Source organism: Parus major, chromosome 2 (genome assembly GCF_001522545.3).
Source record: "Parus major isolate Abel chromosome 2, Parus_major1.1, whole genome shotgun sequence".
NCBI classification, from domain to species: domain Eukaryota; kingdom Metazoa; phylum Chordata; class Aves; order Passeriformes; family Paridae; genus Parus; species Parus major.
In genome coordinates this window covers 103,715,160-103,731,502 of record NC_031769.1, presented here as the reverse complement: position 1 = coordinate 103,731,502, position 16,343 = coordinate 103,715,160, and the positions used below count along the sequence as shown (strand labels likewise).

The following is a 16,343-nucleotide window of genomic DNA, read 5'->3' as shown; positions in this document are numbered from 1 at the left end:
TGCAAGACAGTGCATATTCAGTCCTCTTTTCAAAAACTTCTTCCCCAAAATGAGAATTGCTGGAGAATGCCTCTCTCCTTCCCTCCCTCTGCCGATCTCTTCCTTCCTTGAACCAAACTACAGGCTCTGGCAACAAGGCAGCTAATATCAAACTCCTCAGCTGAACTCTAGGAAAGCAGCTTGGTCAAGGTTTGCCTGTCAAATGCTGACCACCACAGGTTCCCAGATACCAGCAGTGACTGACTGCTAGTCACATTTTATACTTTAGCCTTCTGTCCCTCAGAGCACATTTTGCTCCAAACAGGACCTCCCAATTCCAAATGATGGAGTCAAAGGTACTCGGCTCATGGTCCACCTATCATGTCTCATGTACCTGGAGCATACAGGGACTTCTCCAATCACAATATATTAACACAACTTCACTTGCACTACAACTCCTGAAACAAAAACCCCACTGCTGCTTTTATCCCTGCCCACACCAACAGGCTGTACAGGAACTGTGCTGACATTTCTACAGTGCCAGCCAGCAGACAAATAGGACTTCTTTCAAAATTACCTTTTATCAAGGCTTGTGTAATAAAACTTGGTTCTTGCCTTGGGATTTCCCCTTATTGCCTTATTTTAGCAGGAAGGACACCGGGCCAAGAGGGATCACCGAGGCAGCAGGCGTAATATTTCCTACTGATCAGGCAGGAGCTCAGCTGCATTTTGGCCTTAAGAGCAACTCTGGTGCTTCACTTGAAATGCTGATCCAGCTGTCCACTGAGTTTGGAGCGTTTAAAAGTCGTGCAGGTCACCTTTCTGTCTGGAGGAGCTCAGTGCCAGGTGAGGAAGCAGCCAGCACTGCTGACGGCACGAGGCTCCTGCCCTCTCCAGAGGCTGCTCAGAGGCTGCCTGGAAATGCAGCAAAGACTGTAGAGGTGGGACCACACTGAGACAGGTTTTCTGAAGGGGAAATAAACCCTTTATGGGACACAAAAGCATGAGCACCTACAGTCAGACAGCATGTATGTTGGTGCAGGGATGTGTGGAAACCAGGCTAGCCTAGCTCCTCCCTGAGCTGCCCCATGAAGCTGGGAAAGATGATGAGGGTATGGGATGAAGTTTGGGCTCCAAAATAGTATGGACAAAGAAGGCTACTTGGATTGGGACCCTACTGAATTACACAGCTCTCACCAGTGCCAATGTCATGGCTTCATGATCCCCTTCCCCCTTCAGTCAGGCTCTTCTGTACTGCAGATACTTGGGATACCTCCCTGACCACAGCAATGTTGTTTTCCTGAGGCATGAGGCAGTTATGGTTGGCTCCTAAGGGTGGAACTACCCTGACTCCTCCTCTTGTGGTGAAATAATCCTCCTACCACTTCCAGGCTGCCAGTTCTCTCTTCCCTCCATGCTGCCCCAGCAAGCACAACAGCACAAACATCTCTGGAAATGGTTTAATATTTCTAAGGGGAGAAATAACTCACCTTGGTAGCATGACAATAGGAAAGGAGAAAGAAAGAAATGATAGCAAATTAGCTTTCATGTCACTGCAGTACATTTACTATCAGGACAGTAAGGATAATGGAGTACCCACTTCTCACTAAAATCTTGTTTACTGCAAGAGTGTGCTGACCAGGAATAGCCAGGTAGAGGATAACACTAAGGGAACTTATTTTTATAGCTGTTAATGAATACCAATATTTTTTACTTATTTGGAGGTGACAGAAAACAGCATTTCTTTCTATTTCTCAAGATTTGATTTGCTTTTTTGCTATTCCAGGGCTTAATCACAACAACAACAAAAATGAGACAAACAAAAGGAAAACAACAAACAGAAAAGCAAAAAACCCTGTGTGCAGCCTTATGGAGGACTTTCCAAGCCACAGATGCTGGCTCTGTGGTTGGCGGATCTATCCAAAATAAAGCTCAACAGCAGGGAGCAGTGGAGTAGTTCAGGGGGTAGAAAAGGTCATGCGAATGTGATCCCCACCTCCCAAACTCCACATCTCCTTACGCTGCCTTCCCCTGCTCCTTTTAGGATAGAAAGAACTTTTATTTATTTTTTATTTTTGTTTTCAGCCTGACTTTCCTATCCACTTGCCAGCTGGGGTCATTGAAAGTAACTCTTGCTGCAGCCACTTTCCCAGGACAGAAGAAATGAGGTGAACTATTATTCTGATGGTTTATAGGCAAAAAGGCACCAGTAGCTTTGTTGATGAGCCCCTTTGGCTGCTCCAAGACAGAGTTGGCACTGTGGGAGCTCAGAGGCCATCATGTCACCTTCCCCTTGCCACAGGGGCAGGAATTCTCCTGCCCTGGGCCAAACTGTTGACTGCAGAGACTAAAGTGTTCTCCCAACAGAAAGAGACCACAGGGGCACTGAAGGGTGCTAACCTCTGTGCACAGATACGTTGCACCACCCTCCTCACATGAGAAGGCCATTTTGGGTGAACAAACATAAAAAAAAAGAGGAAAGTGGAAAAAGGGAAGAAAGTGAGTGACCTCTTTTTAATAATCTTTGACATCAGAATGCATTCATATCTTAGACTTTTCCTTTGAGTGGAGTGCACAGCCTATGTCATGGCTCAGCTTCCAGTACAACTTTTGCAAGTCCACAGGAGATCCCATGAAACCACTCTGGGGAAAACCTACAAACTGCTGCACACCATTCTGACCAGGGCTGAAGCAATGCCCAGCTGGGCAGAGGACATGTAACAGGCATGGCCCCTTTTTTCACAACCAGCACCTTCATTTCTCTTCAGGTGTGGGCTTTAATTTCCTAATGAAAGAACTATTTTGGAAGCTTTATGTTTGCCAAGAAAATAAACCAAGTCTAAACATCATACCTTCCTCTGGGAGGACATTGGATGTAGATGATGGGACTGTATCTCTATGTTTCAATGCTGCCAGCAAGAAAGATTTTCATAGCAAGTGTTTGATTTACCCTCAGCACTATGCAAAAGCAAGCTGAAAGACTGCTGTCACTTACCAAACCTCTTGTAGCCGAAGGACTGCACCTCCTCCTCCTCCGCAAAGTCGTCTGGAGAAAGAAAGACACAGCAGCAGGTTATCACTACTACCACTGGAAAAAGATGAGAAGAAGTTTTTACAGGTGCATGTTCATGAATTAATGTAGCTTTACTTGGTTTATTAGGCATGCTACTGCTCTTCTCCTCTGCTGTTCCTATCCCACCTCTGTCTCACATGCAGAAGGCAGCTCAGAGCCTTTGCCCCAAGAAGAATCCCCAGCAGAACTCTGGATTACAAACTGTGCAGATTTATCACCTGGTAGCCATCCCGAGGCCTGCTTGGCCAGCCAAGTGCAGCCAGAGGAGGTATGTCCCTCATAACAATGACAGCCACAATTGCCACCAGTGTGCCACTTGGTCAAGCTTGCCTGGACCACAGGAGTTAGAGGGGATGGTTGTCCGTCCATCCATCCATCCATCCATCCATCCATCCATCCATCCATCCATCCATCCATCCATCCATCCATCCACCACCTCCCATGCACACACTAGCTTGGCCTGAAAATGTCAGATCCGATAAAACAGGGGAAACTGAACAGGTAAACTCAGATGAGAAAAATGAAAACCGAGATGGTGAAGACTGTGAAAGGTCTAGAGGGGAAGCTGCATGAGGAGTGGTTGAGGTCACTTGGTTTGTTCAGTCTGGGGAAGACTGAGGGAACACCCATGACTGTCTACACCTTTGTTGTGAGGGGAAGTTGAGGGGCAAACACTGAAGATAGGAATGAAAAGGGAATGGAAGCTGTGGGGAGGTTTGGGTTGGCTGTTAAGAGAATATCAGGCTCCCCAGGGAAGTGGTCACAGCAGCAGTCTGCCTGACTTCAAGAAGTATTAGAACCATGTGCTCAGATACATGGTGTGATTCTTGGGGCTGGCCTGTGCAGGGATGGGAGTTGGATTTGATCATCTTTGAGGGTCCCTTCCAACTCAGGATATTCTATCATTTGATGATTTCATTATGCCTTTTGTTCTCATCTTTACGGTAAGCAAGCAGCAATACACTAATAATCACAAGGTTATTTTATCAGAAGCTGAATTTCTCTCAGTTTCCTTCCGTCAGTGAAGGAAAAGGCTGGCATCAGCAAAAAAAATACACCCATGACTTTTTTTAAAAAAAGAATATATTTGTGTTCATGTGTTCAGCCTCCTTCCATCAAGACAGCCCCTCATTCTGCTGACTCAGGAAAGGCAAAAGCTCTGCCTCGTCACCAGGACCAGCCTCTGCAACAATTGCTGGGAGGGCAGCACAGCCCAGGCTGTTCTTCTTCCACTTCTGTATTTCCCAGAGGGAACATTTAATGACTGGTGGAGGAAAAGCAAGCTCAAAGCAGGTAAATGTGTGATGGAGTGAGAAGTCTGTGTTTAGTTAGATGTCTTTTTTCCCACAGACTTACTGCACAACTGGGCTAACTGGTGCCAGAGCTAACTTGGGACAGCACAGAGCCTTGGGGGGTGAATCCAGAGGTAAAGATACAGTCTGCATCCAGGCTCAACAAAGCCTAAATGATTTGCATGCATGCCTCCACTAGGAAATCTGACTTGTTTCTCCTTCTGACCTGTGAGGTGCCACACACAGAAGACTGAAGGAGACTTTGCCTGAAGCATCAGCGGAGTCCATGAAATGCATCACTTTGCAGAATATCACCCTTTACTCAGACAGCACTATTGATTAAACAGCTAAAAACATATTCTTCGCCAGGTAAGACATTTTGCTTACTGCCAGCAGCGTTCCTGTCCATATCTTTAGCTAGACTCCCAATTCAGATGTGCATTTAAGAAGTGGAAGAGCCAGTGGATGCTCCTTAGGCAAAACAAACACATCCTGGTTTTGAAAAAAAAAAACAAACCCAAACCTAACAAACCCTCACAGCTGTCCCAAACGTTATCTGAAGAAAAAGGCCCCAGCAGAACATGACAAATACTAATAAACCATAAACAGTCAACAATCAACTTCTCATCGCAGTAGTGAGCTACTCAGGAAAGATCTTCCCCTCCTGCACAAAAGATAAAATGCTGCACAAAATAAGATAACAGCTGCAGAGACCTTAGCTTCCTGCCCTCTCCTGCTATCAGGCTGCAACACAATCGCCTCCTTTGTTTGTCAGGAGCGTAACCTGGCTTATCCCATCAGTATCTGATGTATACAGCCAGGCCACCTTTAAATCCTGCAGCTTCATCCCACACCACATCTCCAAGACCTTCCTCCCAGGCTGACAGCCCCTTCCCTAGTCTTCTTGTTTTTCATTCTTAGACCAACAGCATTGGGTTTTACAAATTTAATCACATTTTTGTTTCTTTGGCCATTTCAGTATATGCAACATGTTTATATATGTACATTTTATACATTTATATACGCACAAATACTTTTATTTATATGTATATGCTTTTCAGTATTTGCAATGCAGCATGTTATTCATTCTAGGGATGGGTTTTTTCTTTAAGCTTTGAATACATTATAATTATTCATTCACCTCCTAATTCTAAAGAGCACTTCTGATATTTGAAACAAAGAAGTGGAGATGGGCAAGGGCAGTTATATCAAGTGGTAACTTGTCTCCCTGGTCAGTAAAACCTCAAACATCATCCCTGTGAGTTGATCTTGCAAGGGGCAGTCAATGTAATTTTAGGGGAAGTCTATGAAAATTATTTAACAGAAAAAGCTCAATGTTCTTTCAGTCACAGCTGCAACTTTGCTGAAATCGTGCAAATAAAGCACTTAACAAGATTAACAATAATGTAAGAAATTAATAAAGCAAGCTTAGACTAAACATTCAGAAATTATGGCACTTTGGAAAAAGAGACGAAGATGGGTTGAAAGTCCTACCTCAGAAGAAGTTGATGTTTGAAATATTAAGAATTAAGTTGACAAACGAGCCTATAAATTTAAGTCCCAAAGCAAAGCCCTGCACCCAGCCTGCTCCTCCCATGCCTGTAGGGCAGTATTGTCCTCACTGGAGGCAGCACAACCTTGATCCTCAGCTCCCTGTTCCAGTGCTGGAAATATTAAAATTTTGTCACAAGTTCTACAAAAATCTCAAAGCTTCCTGATATCTTCAAATCAGCAGAATACAGGAGAACCTAAGTTTCCATTGAAAAGGTAACAGCTTTTCTAGTGAAAACTATGAAAATGTGATCTGTTATGAATTACAGAGGTTAAGAAAATATACACCAAGTAAGAAGGCAAATAGTATGAACACCTCCCGTATGTTTTAATGACTTATGCTTTTAAAGGCAGTATCAGAAATCATTGTGGCAGAAATTCATGAGCTCTGAGCACCAGTGACTGATCTTAAAAACGGAAATTCTGCATTTTCACATCAGTGGTGCCCATACTTGAGTGAGTCTGCAGCTGGTGTAGGAGGGGTTTGTTTGACATTGTGAAAGCCTTAAGTTAGAAATATTTTTCTTTAGTTTAAGTCCAGTCCTTCTTAGTTACAAAGAGGACTGGAATGAATGCAGTGTTCCTGTTACATACATGCATTAATACGCAAGCAAGGCTTATTTTCATGGGTGAAAAATATGAAGGGCCAACTCCTCCTTGAAACAGACGATCAAGCAGAATTTGTTATGTCCTGGTCACAAGAATGAACTCTTAAGTATGGGGAAGATCAACCCTAACTCAGTTTAAGCCATTCAACTGAGCTCTCAGCTGTGAACAAAAATATAGGGAATCCAGAATAAGAAAGACAAAAGTGACTCTTATTCCACTGACTTGTACAGAACTCTGCAGGAAGGTACATAAAAAAGGTGAACTTTGGGCAGAACAGAAACATATGTGAACAACCAATTGTATTTAACCATGCAGGGGAAGGGACACTAGAGATGTCCTGTTTTATTGGGTTTACAAGAGTCTCCTTGAATGCTAGGACAGATTGCCATGGGGAGCTTACAGCAAACTGCACCAAATCATTGTCTCACTGTGGCTGAACAGCAATACATCAAATATTTTAGGGAGTCAGTGTAAAGCAGAGTTCTAGTCCAAAAAGTAAAAAAAAAAAAAAAAGCTTTTGAGATATTTTGGCAATATCCATGGCCCATTGAGTACCAATGCCAAATTCCACTTGCCTTCCAGTTATAAGCTATTACTGCAACACCTCTAGTAAATACAGTTGTAGAGTTAAATAAGTTACAGTACAATGCTTCAAGGGAGTGGGAATTATGAAAAGGCAGTTCAGCTGGGGATTAATGCAGCGAACAGAGGGAATTAATTTAATCTAAAACAAATTAGACTCTCATTTGATTAATTTGCTAGTGGCAAAGTAAATCTGTGGAGTAGAACTGTTTAATTTCTTGTTTTTGTTCTTAAATCTTAAATAAATTAATCATGGATCACTTATGAGTCACTCTAAGGTCAAGTAAGAAAGAGCTGGCCTGCAGCCAAAATGGATGCTAAATCTGCCCCTGAGACAATACAGGGCATAAAACCACAGCACCAGATCTGAGGAGCCTTTGGTGCAAGGTGATTTTAGGGGAGTTGTTTCCATTTTAGCCCCCTCCCTTCATGGGTGTCGTTGTTGGCATATGGAAGGTGTTAAAGAAAACTGCTAATGTACGTGTCCAGCTGTCTCCTTTTAACAGTACACCTTGCTGAACCATTTAAACCTAATTAACTAACAAGGCAAACAAGACCTCAGAACCATTAGAGATGCTGGGTCATATGGTGGCTGCAGACATGTGGCATCCAGTAATTTTGAGAACACTTGTGGGCTGCAAACATGGGTACAAAGTCCTTGTATAAAGACCTCGTCTGAAGTCTTAAATAAAGAAAGCGAACCAATATTCTACATTGCATTTCAAAATCTGGGAAAATCTATTCCAGGAGAGAATGAGGCATCTGGTATGAAAATTGTCATGCCAAGTTTCAGCTCAGATTTTGGAAGTTCCTTTATAACCCCCTGAAACCTCGAATTACAGTACATTAGAACTTACCCCTAATGCAAGGGATAAGTTACCTAACTTACCAGGCTGGGAACTCAGACTGTAAGGTTAATTTGTAGTAAAAATGACCTCCAGTATAAGAGTTTCCTCTAAAATAAATCTATCTTTCAAAGGGCTGTAATGGTTAGAACCCTGCCTTTCCTACTGACTTAATGGGAACTATAGAGCTATATCCCAGTGCAACTCTGTAAAAATCATTCTAATATTATCAAGGAGAGATTTTTACTTGTACTATTTGGAAAGAAGCTGTGCCCATTAGTTGAAACTCACAATATTCCACTCCTTAACTCATGAATCATCATGGATGAAGAACTCTGCTCAGAACTGTGAACAAGTGCATCTCCTTCATGAGAGACTGCTTGCAGTGTCAAAAAGCTGCTTCCTGCTCTCTCCACCTCAGCACTTTCACTGAAAGGCAAAACTCATCCACTTGTGAGGTTTCTGTAATATTAACAACTGCTCAGGCAGACAAGGACAGCAACACCAATATATTTCTCATATCACATTTCAAAAGCTTTTTGAGCTGCCACCAGATTTATATGCATTTCTGCTCACTATTAACTGGGTCTACATTCAAACTGCTGACCTAGAGGTGAAATGGAGCCAGCAGAAGCACAGCAAGCAGCTGTGGCCTTAAAATGTTGATGACTTCATCAGTCTCATTGGTTTCCACTGGTTTTCATAGCTTTTATTCTGGACAGTCTCCTGCTTGTGCTAATGGGCTACTCATTCCCCTCTCTCTTCACAGATGCTTTATTTCACTTGTCCTCTGTTCTTCCTTTCTCCCCTGCTTTTTCCTTATAGCCTCTTTTTATAGTCAAGTCTTTTTCTCTGCCTCTATTTCAGTAAGCTCTCCCTCACAAAATCCTACCCCTCACTTAAAGTGCTTTCCTGATTGACAGGATCCCAAGCTGGCGTGTGACACTAACAGTCACTGTTGTTGGCTGAGTGTGTTGTGCCCATATTATCCACCCCTTCCTTTGTCTGGCTTGTCATGCAGCAAACTCCTTTGGACAGGGATTACATGGATTCTGCACCTGCAGAGTACCTGGCCTTTAAGGCAGCCATAGCAGAGGTTCAGCTGAGGCAGTCCTGGAACACAGCCCACCTCCCTGCATCCTAAAGCATCCTTTGGGATGTTGTTTGAGCTTGGGTTCTGGCAACAAAACTGAGGTTTTTCCTCTTCTCTTTCCAACTGAGACTGCTGATCTGGGAATTTATCTGCTTATCTTAGTGACTGAAAGAGGCAATGTCCTAGATCAGAGATCCTCCCTTGTTACTATCCTATGACTTGGATGGCGTCTCCCATCACCTAACACATGCATAAAACAAACAAAACCATGTTTGTTTTAATAATCAAATAATCATGACGAATGGGTGCACTTTAATATCTTGGTCTTCATATATTCCCCTACTGCTGTGCCCCAAAAATGTGAGCACTTACATTAAGAACACACACAAAAAGATGATTGTGAATTTTAGAAGTATAACAACAATCACTCTGGTTTTGCTTTTTAGGCACAAGATGAAGACAGTAAATTGAGGGTTCGGAACAAAACTTGTTAGCCCATAAGTGCCACAGAGCATCATTACCATACTGGGGTCAGGAGCAGCTGCATGGTGTGGAGGATCAGCTTTAGAAGTTAAAGGTTTAAATCATATCGTATTTCAGAGTAACGATTTAAGAGCTAACAGATACGTTCTCATTAGTGCACTGAAAAATCGTCCCTCCCTGTCTGTATGTCAGAGGAGGCAATTAACAGCAATATTAAAGTGCCATACACATTCCTAACAACACATGTCTCTATTACTTCCCATAATTCATTCACTTTGCTCCCCAGTGATGTCTCAGTCTGCACCTCAAATTTATGCACCAAAAGGGATTGCAGTTTTAGGTGGAGCAGTCAAACTCCAAAGACAATTCATCTTAGGTTGCTCCCTCACTTGCACAGACCACACTCACATTATGAGGAGGATCAGGTTCACTTTCCATGCCTTGTAAAAAACATCTTTATTTTGCTTTCCAAGGGGGAGGGCTGGAAGGAGAGATCCTCTGTTCTGATATACAGAACCTCAGGATAAGGAAGGTTTTGTGAAGCTGAAGATAACTGGGTATGCATCCTTTGCAGTACTGAGCTGCTTTCATCCTTGACATTTCTCTCAGTTCTCTTTATTTTACTCTGCTTTATCTCTGCAAGGCCTGATCAGCTCTCTCTCTGCAAGATTACCTTTCCCTCCTTATCCTAGCAGCCAGAAGTGTCTGAACCTCCAGGCATAACAGTCTTTTAGTGTGGATCTACGTAGTTGTGACAAAAAAAAGGGCTCTGTTCAGCCCTCAGCTGTAGCAAAATCAGTCTAAAATGAATCTATGTTATCCAAAGTAAGAGAAGAAGGAATCACAGGAGATTTTGAACAACTCCCTTCTTCATAGAGATAGGTTTTTCCGTGCTATTCTTGTCCTGTGTGGCTGGGAAAAGTAGAATTGAAGCAATAATGAACAAGTTCTTACTGAAAATGCTCCTGTCATAAATAGTTTATAGGCTAATTCTGCTAAATATCCTTTGTGGGTGTACAGTAATATTTCTATCTGTGCAATAACACATTTCTCTTATAATTTCATAGCTCTGTTTTCCCCTGTAGTGTTAATAAGAACATGCTTTGACACACACTTGAGTCTTTCTCATCCATATGTTTAAAATGCTCTGTGCTACCAATCAATTCAGGACACACACTGACTGTATAGTAGCATTGCTCAGGATTTGTTCTGTGTTTTATCACACATTTATTATAACTGCTCATGCCTTTGAACTTCTGCTGTAGGGTCCTGTGACATGTCCAACACACACCACTCAGACCTCCTGCATATGTTTCATGTTTATGTCACTATATTCATATAAGCTCTGTTATAAGTGGACTAAGGAAAGGTTACTGGATCACTCCACTTCTAATCCTTGGTTTTCAGATGCTTTCTGGCTTCTGCAAAATGCTCTGGACTGGATTTTTTTTTTTTTTTTTAATTCTTGGTTTGAAGCTTCTATTAAGGAAAGACCTATTTGCAGATGACTGTTCATTTGATTTAGTGCACACAAAGGACAGAGTCAGAGAGAGATTTTTCTGCAGTGTTACAAAATTATAACTTTAATTCCTTTATTCTTTAAAATTAGCAGTAGCATCAAAACAGAGAGAAAGACAAAGCCTGTCAAGAAGGTAAACATCATATAGATTATTTAAGACTTTTCAAGGTAGTCAAGAAAGTGTAAAAAATGCAACTGAACTTGCATGCACAGTCAGCTTTTGCTATCATAGGCGTTATTTGCAAATTACATCCAGGCTCTGTGTCCCACAGAAGGGACAGTTTTAGCTGTTATGGTAATTAATTGTCTGATAAAGTGTTCACTGTGTAAACTTGGGGTGAACTGAACTGGCATATCCTGTGAGAGCTCGGTGTACTCTTATCTCCTGCGAGCTGTGCTCAGGGCACACTGAGCCACCTTTGAGGTAAAGGGGTCGAGGCTAAGAAGGGCAGGTGCTCAGACCAGGCTGCTCCCGAGGCACTGTGGGCTTCACTGCTCCAGTGGAACACAACCAAGGACAAAGATGTTTCTCCCCCATGCATCTTTTTATATCAAATGAGAGGAAAGGCACAAGACAGAGTACTTGGTCACATTCCAGCTCTCAAGCACACCCCAGTACTCAAGCACAGGATCCCAGATGGTTTGTTCTCCAGCACCATTGCTATACAAATGGTACATAGCAAGGTGCTTGTGATGGCAGAGATGGAGGAGGAGGTGGTAGTGGAAGAGGAATGAAAAGAAGCAGCTAAGCTACTTTCAGCATCATTAATTAAAAGCTTTGCTCTCATCCTGAAGCAACAGTCTCCAAATGACCACCTTGACTTGTCATTGCCTGGTTCTGGGCATTAGTATTACGTGGTTATCCAAAGAGCATCCCTATTTCAGAGGAAAATACTTATCACCAGCACTGCCGTGACAGTAGTGAGTACAGAGAAATTTTAAATCAGTAACTAGAAAATATATTGCAGCTATACAGAAAAAAGTTCTCAGTTTTAATGATGCTTGTCCAGGTCTTAAATTAAGGCCAATGTTTATGAACATGTGGTGGTGTTTGACTATGAGGAAGCTGTTTTCATTTGCTTCCCAGGCAACGAGTGCTCCTTCATACCCCAATAAATAACTATAACTTAGAAATATCATTTGATAAAGATAAATCTGACCCTAAAGCAGTCAAATCCCTATATAAATCACATGAATTATTACTAAAAAATATGACAAAGTTTGTGAGCTCAGTGTTGTTTGCTGGAAATAAAGCTGCCAGCATATTGAACATAAACTTCAATTTGTTTTACTGATTTAAAACATAACACATTACAAATACCAGCAATGGGAAATATAATTTATTCCTTACAGATATTTGGTGATGTAATTATTTAGATATTCATCCATTCTCTAGAGAGGGTAGAGACAGAGACAGCTGCAATCAACAGATCTTTTTGTTTTTATTGAGAAAAATGTGTAACTATACCAAGTTCTACAGTCCTACAATTATCACTACCATCAAGTTTTAAGAGAAAATATGAAAAGCCACATTCATACCCAGAAAAGGAAATCACCGAGTCAAAATTTGGTTTAACTCTCTGACTTCTCTAACACTGGCAAAAGCACTTGATGTGATGATTTGTTCGACACTTTTCTTTTGCTATTAGCACAGTCATTCAAGTGCTCTTTGCATGTTTTATTACTGATTTCTGTAACTCTGGGGGAAAGAAGTAGGATGGCCGTGATCACTCTTAGGGAAGCCAAATGGTAAGGACTAGCACATCCTCTTGATGGAGTGTGGGGCACCAGCGAGTGCTCCCAGGAGCAGGAGTTGCATCTTCCCCTTGAATGCCACTGCTATGCTTTGCAAAGAGCAGTGGAAGCAGAATGGAAGGACACACAAGTCATGTTAAATGTTATTGCCATCCTTGGTCCTTTGCATCCCACCTCTCCCCAAAACCCCAAAGAATCGAGTGTCAGGCTTTCCGTGGTAACAGGCACAGGTTTGTTCTACCTACTACCAGATCCCCATTGTTTTGGTTTGTTCCTGCCCTTACACTCACACTGATAATGACAAGCTAATGACAATTTTTTTGGCATGAGCAGCCTATAAATAAAAAAACACTGTAAAGACATTATTTTTAATATGTGGTATGGCCCTGGAGAGACACCGTGCCACAGTGCCAGAAGTAATGTAAATAGTGTGTGTGTGTGGGCTTGCAAAATAAATGCCCCCCAAAAGTTTTTCCTCCCTTCAGGCAGCTACTCTGGCAAGTGAATAAATAATCACATCATTTGGTGTCCTAGACTCTGGAAACTCAGTGTAACTATCATGATGTTTACTGGCCCTCTGGCATCTGAAATAAAACTCAGTTCAAGAACAGGCACAGTGGTGCCCAAAAGCATTTTTCATATATGTATGTCTTTTCCTTAAACTTACTTTTTGCCTCTCAAGAAAAAGTGGATTCAACTCTCACAAAGTCCCAACTAACTTCTAAACTTTCCATAATGTCCTTTGATGTTTTCATTGTAAGTATTCCCCAGTGTGTAAAGCCTCTGCCTTTTGCTGTAAGGCTATCAATTTTCATAAACAGAAGGCTTTCTTGCACCCCCCCTCCCCATACATCTTTATTAGGTTACAGAGTAGCAATTTGGCAATCTGCATCTTTATTTCATTTTAAAGTATGTGACACCTCTCAGTCACAGCTATGTAGGATAGGGTCAAGTATTTCACCCATTTAAAACAAAAAGAGAAGGAAGGGAGGAAAAGAGAGAAAAAGGAAAAGAAACAAAGTTTCAGTTTGAACAGATGCAAAGACCAAAAATTTTCCAGTCGGTGGATGTAGAGGAGAAATATGCCAAATACATTTCACAAGCCAGTTAAGCTTCTACTGGCACCTAATCACTGCCAGATGTTTAGAAGCAACACCAAGAACATCGCAAAACGCTGGCAAAAAATAAACAAATCAACCAGGGAGAAACACAGGTCTTCTTCTCGGAGCACCGGCGAGGGGGAAGATAAAAGTTGGGTGCGGAGAAAAACCCTGCTGGGGGTAGAGCACCCATGCCGGGACGCACTCACGCACTCACTCACACAGGGACAGCCGGCTCCCGGACCGGGACTGACCGCACACCCCGCACCCCGGGGTCGCGGTGAGAGCCCCGCTCTGCCTCTCCCGGCACCGCCCGCCCGTGCCCTGCCCGCAGCGGCGTGTCCTGCCCGCCACCTGCCCGCACCGTGTCCTGCCAGCACCCTGCTGCCTACGGCTCACGCCGCGGGCACCCTCCCCACGACCGCCCTGCCCGCAACGTCCCCTTGCTGAAGACTGCCCCCGATCCCGCACGGTGTTCCCGCACGGTGTTCCGATCCCGCACGGTCTTCCCGCACGGTGTTCCGATCCCGCACGGTGTTCCCGCACGGTGTTCCGATCCCGCACGGTGTTCCCGCACGGTTTTCCCGCACGGTGCTCCCGCTGTGCCCGGTGCACGTGTGCTGGCGGCGGAGCGGCCGCCCCGCTCCTGTCCCTACCTTTCATCTTGGCGCCGGGGCTGCTCACATAGGACGGACGGGGCGCGGCGGGGCTGCCGCCGGGAGCGGCGGGCGGCGGAGCGCTCCCTGCCTACTGCCGGGCCATGCCCCCGCCGCGGGCCCTGCTGCGCCGCCCCGGCCGCTGCCGCTCGCCCTCGCTCCTCGGCCGCCGGCGGCACCCAGCTCTCGCCGCCAGCCCCACGGAGCCCGGCCCGGCCCCGCGGAGCCCGGCCCGGCCCCGCCTCCCTCCCTCCGCCCCGGGGAAGGGGCCGCGGCCGGGGCCGGCGGCGGGGGCGGGCTCGGGGTCCTGCCGGAGGATGGGGCTGGGGGTGCCGCAGCCCGGGGGTGCCGCAGCCCGTCCCGCCGCGGGTTCCCGGGCTGCGGGGTTGTCCGTGGGCAGCAGGGGCTGTCCGTGGGCAGCAGGGGCTGTCCGTGGGCAGCAGCCCGGGACGGGAGTTACGGGGCGCCCGTCGGTGACCGGGGGAGCCCGAGCGGGACGTGGTGCTGCCGGCAGTCCTGACCCCACGCCCGGGCAGGCACCCGGGGGTTCCTCGTGAGTGAGATCTCCCCAGGCCACCCAGACCAGCGTGCCTCACCCGCGGCACACCGATGGAGGGATCCGGCAGCGGGGGTGCATAGCTGGGAGGAGTTTGCAGGACGTGCGAACTTCACCCTGGTGCTGAACGAAGGACCACGAGTAGTCCTGTTGGATTCATTGGGACTCTGTGCACTACAGGCACTGGAGAGTGTCTGTAAATATTTGTGGGATTATGGATACACAGGCCAGTCATCTTTTATTTTTCTAGTTCTGGATGTTGCCAGGAATAAGGGATTGTTTCCAGGCTCCTGTTTTCATGAAAGGCATGGTTTGTTTTTCTGCAAAGCCACCAATTTTTAAGCAATTGAAGACGGTGATAAATGTTTATGATCCAGCTTTGAGTGTTAACATCAGTACTGATGAAGCAGGGCAGGTGCGATGTGCACCAGTTCGTTCTGGGGATGAGCAAAGTAGTGGAGGGACCAGAGAGTCCCTCCTGATGCAGGGAGAAGATGCACATGATTTTGCCTTTGCAGTTAGAGGTATCACAGCTGTTGAATGTAGGGATGTCCCAAGGAAGTATTACACTACATGGTCTTTTCAGAGGGTCTATGGCTCCATTAAGGACCACAGTGTACCAGAAAGGTACAAAAGCATTGGAAACCTATCAAGTATGATCTCACATCAGCAAGGAATGGAGCATTAAGTCCTCCATTCTAGAAAGTAGTCATTCTAGAGCAAAAATTAAAGAAGAGATTCAGAAATCTGAATTCCTCCAGTTGATCTGATTACTTGTGTTGACGTCAGCTTGACCATGTTTCACTGACTTGGAGGCAGTACCTTTAGTTTGGGACTGATGAAAATATTGGAATACCAGCTGCAGTAGCCATTTGCTGCTTTAAAGCAGGGCTCAGATATCAAAGAGACTTGACTCAGCTTTTAGTTTACACTCTAGCAGTTGACTAGAATATCATGAGTAAACACTTAAATCTGAATGCAGTCATCAGGTAATTACAGGGTGCCTGTAGTGCTGTGTTGGATTAGGACCACAGTGTTTATGAGACACACTCATGCTTACTTGGTGGTTTGAGGCTCCTAAGTTTACAATTAAAATTTACAATTTTTATTTTAAAGAATCAATAAAATTCTATTTTCAAAACTGAAAGCCATTGAAACTCTGATCCAAAGCCATGAGTATGTTTTCTAAAAGAAACCTTTCCATCACGTTTCATTGAGTGGATGAAAGCTTCATTAAGCCCCGTTTCTCC

At 44.4% G+C, this 16,343-nt stretch overlaps 2 protein-coding genes across 2 annotated transcripts in view; one reads left to right on the top strand and one right to left on the bottom strand.

Annotated features, from left to right (window-relative positions):
* COLEC12 (collectin subfamily member 12) overlaps nt 1-14,687 on the bottom strand; it is a 92,323-nt gene extending 77,636 nt beyond the window's left edge. Inside the window, exons 1-2 of the mRNA XM_015616472.3 lie at nt 14,538-14,687; nt 2,975-3,025 (exon numbers count right to left, since the gene is read on the bottom strand). Coding sequence (XP_015471958.1) covers nt 2,975-3,025; nt 14,538-14,544 — 58 coding nt within the window. The 5' untranslated portion in view covers nt 14,545-14,687. The remainder of the gene's footprint in view (nt 1-2,974; nt 3,026-14,537) is intronic.
* Nucleotides 14,642-16,343, top strand: part of CLUL1 (clusterin like 1) — a 58,654-nt gene continuing 56,952 nt past the window's right edge. Inside the window, exon 1 of the mRNA XM_033519390.1 lies at nt 14,642-15,090. Within this exon, the coding sequence (XP_033375281.1) occupies nt 14,642-15,090 (449 nt within the window). The remainder of the gene's footprint in view (nt 15,091-16,343) is intronic.